This window comes from Solanum stenotomum, chromosome 10 (genome assembly GCF_019186545.1).
Source record: "Solanum stenotomum isolate F172 chromosome 10, ASM1918654v1, whole genome shotgun sequence".
NCBI lineage: Eukaryota > Viridiplantae > Streptophyta > Magnoliopsida > Solanales > Solanaceae > Solanum > Solanum stenotomum.
The window spans coordinates 34475166-34481280 of record NC_064291.1 but is presented as its reverse complement, the minus strand read 5'-3'; the positions used below and the strand labels follow the sequence as shown (position 1 = coordinate 34481280).

At 34.6% G+C, this 6115-nt stretch overlaps 1 protein-coding gene across 1 annotated transcript; it reads left to right on the top strand.

Moving 5' to 3' along the window:
- The first annotated feature begins 953 nt into the window (after positions 1-953).
- Positions 954-5878, top strand: LOC125841365 (mechanosensitive ion channel protein 10-like). Its single transcript, XM_049520473.1, has 6 exons — positions 954-1058; positions 1504-2987; positions 3140-3260; positions 3727-4020; positions 4099-4301; positions 5375-5878. The coding sequence occupies exons 2-6, from the start codon at positions 1531-1533 to the stop codon at positions 5619-5621; spliced, it is 2322 nt and encodes a 773-aa protein (XP_049376430.1). The 5' UTR covers positions 954-1058; positions 1504-1530; the 3' UTR covers positions 5622-5878.
- Positions 5879-6115: the final 237 nt, after the last annotated feature.

Genomic DNA, 6115 nt, shown 5'->3' with positions numbered 1-6115 from the left:
CAAATATATTTTAAAAAATCTTTTGTCTTCCTTATATTAATTTGTGCGTATAAGTGGTGTTTTAAAGATTTGAACATTTTAATATAGAAATATAATTATTTGAAAACTTTAGTACTTTTTTTTTCTTCTTTTTTATTTGTTATATATTTGACAATTGCATTTATTACCAAAAAAAAGAGCTTAAAATCACAAAGTAACAATTTAAGATATTTTGTTTAAAAAAAGAAGAAGTTAAAAACCATATATAAAATTTGATTGACTCTCTAAATTCATATCGAAACAAAAAAAGTAACATATATTGTTTGAAATTAACGTAAAAAGTACTAGGAATCAGAGTAAAATAACAACTAAAAATATGTGAGAATCATATAAGAAGTTTAGTCGGCTTTCCTAAAATCACTTGTGTCGTGTAAAATGGAACAGAAGGAGTAATATATATTATTTGAAAATGTCATAAAAGGTACTATAAATCACTATAAATTAATAATTTAAAATATTTTTTAAAAAAACACATACAAAAACTTTAGTTNATATAAGAAGTTTAGTCGGCTTTCCTAAAATCACTTGTGTCGTGTAAAATGGAACAGAAGGAGTAATATATATTATTTGAAAATGTCATAAAAGGTACTATAATCACTATAAATTAACAATTTAAAATATTTTTAAAAAAAACACATACAAAAAATTTAGTTGACTCTTCAAATTTCATTTATGTTACATAAATTGAGACAAAAAAAATATACGCAAAGCCCGCGCTGGCGCGGGCACCCAATATCTAGTTTATATAATAAATGATATAGTAAAATTATTACTGTATTTTTCTTTAAAAATATAGTCGTATGAAAGAACTAAAATGGATCGAGGTACAAGTACATTTTATTAATTGTGATTCGACTCACGTGGCTAGTTCAAATATACTATTTTGTGGTGTGAACTGTCCCTCTCCAAAGGAGGCAAAGCTTTCCATTAAAATATGTGCCTGCCTCCCCCTCGGTTTTCCACTCTTTCTTCTCTGGCACCTTTTTTTGAAAGTTGAAACCCTGGCCTCTCTTGAACTTGTAAGTTGTTTCTTCCTTCTTCCATTGTTTATGTAAAATCTTTGTCTAATTTGGATACTACTATATTCACTTACAAGTTACAATGGTTCTATTACAGTCTCTGTTGTTCCCTTTTCTTGTTTTTTTTTTCTTTTGTACCAACTTTGCTGCTTCTTTTATTCTTTTTCTTGATTCAAAACATATTCTTTTTTTACTCACTGTTTCTGTTTGATTATCCCATAAAGATTGCATCTTTGGAAAAAGAACTTGTCCCCCTCCTTTAGAACAATATAAAGTAGATAATAACATGTCTTTTTTTTTTCTTTTTTGCTGAATCTTGGATTAACCAGTCTGTGTTTGCCTCTTTTGTCAAAAGTTGGGTGAAAACATTGAATTTGTAGTTTCTCTACAGTTATATTACTCTGTTATTGCATTGTGTGACCCTTTCTTCTTTCTCATTCTTCAGGTGTTTGATGTTTAACTTGGCTTTGGAATGGATTCAAATGGTAAAGCTGTAAAATTTAGTGGGGAGATTGGCATGGTAGAGAACAAGAAACCCCCCAGTGATGTGGTTGTCTTGATCTCTGAGGATGAAAGGGATTCTAAGAGTCCTGTTCGACCATCAAGATCAACAGTTGATCCCCCTTCAGGTTCCCAGATTCCAAAGACTGTGCAAGTCAGTGATTCCTCACCTGAAATTGCAAGGTATCCTCCAAGCCCAAGCTCCAACAAACCACCCAAAATCCCAACTAATGAAACTCTCACTCGGCGAAAATCGCTTGCCAGCTCTGTATTTTCGAAACCCAAGTCAAGATTTGGTGAACAATCTCTACCTATTGATGCCAACATGTTTGATGAACAACCTGAGCCAAGTGCAAATTCCCCTTATAGGAATGTATCTAACCGTGCTTCGCCTACTGCTAAAATGGGTTCTAGTGATACATTTAAAGAGACTACAAGAACAGTATCTATATCAGTAACCCCAAGAACACCGTTAATGGCATCACCTGGTGGTTTTGGAGGAGTCGATGAAGATGAGGAGATATATAAGAAAGTGAGCTCAAGGAATAAGTTGAAGTATAACAAAGTTAAGACAAAAGTTCTGATTGAATGGCTGGTGTTTCTTTGTCTTTTAGGATGTTTGCTTGCTAGTTTATTGGTTAAGAAATTTGAACACTGGAAACTTTGGGATTTGAAGATCTGGAAGTGGATTGTCCTTGTTATGGTGACCTTTAGTGGCATGTTGGTTACTAAGTGGTTTATACATTTTGTTGCCTTGTTGATAGAGTTGAACTTTTTATTGAGGAAGAAGGTGTTATATTTTGTCTTTGGTCTAAAGAAAAGTGTTCAAGTTTGCATTTGGTTTGGCTTGGTTCTTCTCACATGGGTTCTGCTTTTCTCAAATGAGGAACGGTCACATTCCACTGAGAAGGTTACTAATTTTATTACAAGGACTATAGCAGCTTTACTTATCGGATCATTCTTGTGGCTCTTGAAGACTTTGCTGCTAAAGATTTTGGCTGCCTCCTTCCATGTAAATACATTCTTTGATAGGATTCAAGAATCAATCTTTCATCAGTATATTCTACTGACCCTATCAGGACTTCCAGTTATGGAGTCTGCTCAGATGCTGGGGAGATCAAACAGTGTTGCCAGTCAATTCAGTTTCCGTAAAACAATGAAGGGAAAAGATGGGAAGGAAAAGAAGGAAAAGGCGGTGATTGATATTAATAAGCTTCATGAGATGAAGCGAGAAAAGGTCTCTGCATGGACCATGAAAATGTTAGTTGATGTAATATCTAACTCAGGACTTTCCACTATCTCTGGCTCGTTAGGTGAAAATGATTATGATATAGGATGTGAGCAAGCAGATAAGGAGATCAACAATGAGGAGGAAGCAATTGCTGCTGCCTATCACATCTTCAGGAATGTCGCACCGCCTGGTTCCAAGTAAGAAAACACTTGCATTTGAAACATCGCTATGATGTTATAGTTTGTCACATCCTAAGTAAATATCCTATGACATTCTTTTATTTAGTGTCATCTCTCTTGATTCACATAAATCATAACCTCACTTTGTTTATTTTTTTCCGTGTGTGTAGGTACATTGATGAGTATGACCTTAAGAGATTCTTGATTAAAGAAGAGGTCGATATTGTGCTCCCCATGATAGATGTGGCAGAAACTGGACAGATTGATAAGAAAGCATTGACGGAATGGGTGGTATGCTCAGAACTTAATCATTTTTTTGGATTATGCTTGGCAAATTGATGTAAAAGAATTTAAATCAGTCGGATTAAGGGTACACCATGCTCATAATGTTTGAGTTTGCAATAACTTTTGGCATGATTTAAACTAGATCCATTTCATCTGGTGTTTAATGACCAAAATGATACAGAATGTTGGGATCTAGAAAATAAAAAATAATAAGAATTCTTGACATTTTTCTGGTGATTAGTGAAGCACAATTAGAGCTCTCCTGTTTATGTAATCGCATCAGGAAACAGGAAAGCAGCCATCTAAGTGAATAGAAGCCATCTGCTGGTGTAGGTTAGATGTCAAATGTATGAGTCCTTCCTATTGGATTTGCTAGCTCATTCGTTAGATTTATGAGATGGTCATGGAATGAGTATTTATCATTTTTGGCATACCAATCACTTGTACTTTTTGGCATATCAATGTCTTGCAGGTTAAGGTTTATCAAGGACGCAGAGCTCTATCACATGCTTTGAATGATACAAAAACTGCTGTAAAGCAATTGAACAAGCTTGTGACATGCATTCTGATTGTCATAATAATCATCATATGGCTCCTCTTGGTGGGTATAGCGACTACTAAAGTGCTTGTCTTTCTGTCGTCACAACTCGTGGTAGCTGCTTTTATTTTTGGGAATACTTGCAAGACTATATTTGAAGCTATCATATTTGTATTTGTGATGCATCCTTTTGATGTTGGCGATCGATGCGTCATTGATGGTGTTCAGGTAATGTCTGCTAATTGCATCTTCTTGTTGTTTTGCATTTTCTTTGTTAATTCACACTTTTATCTTGCAAATTGTCAGATGACTGTTGAAGAAATGAATATCTTATCCACAGTATTCTTGAGGTTTGATAACGAAAAGATATTCTACCCAAATTCAGTTTTGGCGGTCAAGCCAATAAGCAATTTCTACAGAAGTCCTGATATGGGTGATAACTTCGAGTTTTCCATTGATTACAGAACACCTGTGGAAAAGATAGGAGCTTTAAAAGAGAAAATAAAGAGGTAATAGAAAGTTCTTGTCATCTTTTTCCAGTATCTGCAGTAAATTTGCATTTGAAAGTTATTAGGAGAAAACACAACATTCATCATTAAAGATATTGACTTCTACAGAAGTTTGTAAGTGCATCCAAAAATTAAAGCTAGTCTAGCTAGAATCTGAACATTCAATGTTGAAAATTCATCTTAAACCCTGGATTTCTCAAACTGTTGAAAAGCGGTTTAATACTAGGGGCCTTTCCACAAAGCTGAGTACTGAAAACCATGAATTTAAGATTCAGCTTAGGCTTTATTCTCCAACAACTACCATTAATTTAGAATTTGAGCTTAGGCTTTATATATCAAGGGTAGTTAGTTTAAGGTTTAAAGTTTTGAGGAAACATATTACAGTTTGGACACGAGATGTTGACTAGTTTTTCTCCCATGGCAAAACTGTAACCTGCTCAAAGACGATGCAAATCCTCAACTTGATGTTAGATAAGGATATCTTACGTGTATAAGTATTGCCCTATACTCCTATTCAAAAAAAGAAAAGTAAAAGTATTGCCCTATACTCCTATTCATAAAACGAAAAGAAATTTTTTTTGCCCTATACCTTGTGATTGTTGAGATGGATGTGTGGACATACTTGGAGAGATAGGATTAGAAATGAAGATATTCGAGACAAGGTGAGAATGACCTCTGTAGTGGACAAAATGAGGGAAGTGAAGCTAAGATAGTTCAGGCATGTGAAGAAGAGATGCACCTATGCCCCAGTGAGAAGACGTGAGAGTTTGGCCATGGGATCTAAGGAAAGGTAGAGGTAGGCCGAAAAACTATATAGGACAGACATGACCTTAGATTGGAGGATTTGAAGGTCGAGGATTAGGGTAGAAGGTTATTAGGTAGTCGACATTGTCTAGTTTTCCTCACTTCTGTATTACATTTTCATACTTGCTTTGAAATGTGTTACCTGAATTGAGGTAAGGTCTGTGTACCCACCCCACCCCAGGGTATGTTGTTGCCTTATACCTTGTAATGACATTCATTTTTCAGTCAAGTTTTTTGATTTTTTACCTTTCTTGTTATTGATGTATCAGGTACTTAGAGAAAACTCCCCAGTATTGGCATCCAAATCATAGTGTTGTGGTGAAGGAGATTGAAAATATGAACAAAATAAAAATGGCAGTCTTTTTCAATCATACGATGAACTTTCAGAACTATGGCGAAAAGAACAGACGGAGAACTGAACTGATCCTAGAAATGAAGAAAATGTTTGATGACCTGAATATAAAATATGATCTTCTTCCTCAGGAAGTTCATCTTGTCGAACAGAGAGGACACTAGATGACTTTATCTTCAATGAAGAAAATGTTTTGATTAATAGTGTAGCTTCCACCCGGCTCTGCAATGCTGAAGACTGATATTTGTAACATAGAAGTTTCATCTGCTAATATTTTTTGATGAAATTATGTTGCAATGGATTTATCCTTGTCAGTTTTCACAAATTTGGTTTCTGATGTTTTTACCAACTCTTGTGTTCTTCGAGTGTTGGTGGGCAGAGGAGTCAGAAGAGCACTTATTCTTTCTCCTTTTCTATATTAGGTTTCAAACTCTTTTTCATATTTCAAACTAGTAATGAGCATCTCTGTGATGGATGACAGGCAAACAGGCAAAAAGGCCAAAAAGAGAAAACTGAGCCTTTGTGGTGAATTTGTATGACAACAACTAGTACTAATCAGTGAGTGACAGTAATGTATCCTAATTAATATATGCAAAAAAAAAAACTATACTTCTATGTGCCTTTTTTGAAGTTTTAAACAACTCAATTCTATGTATAT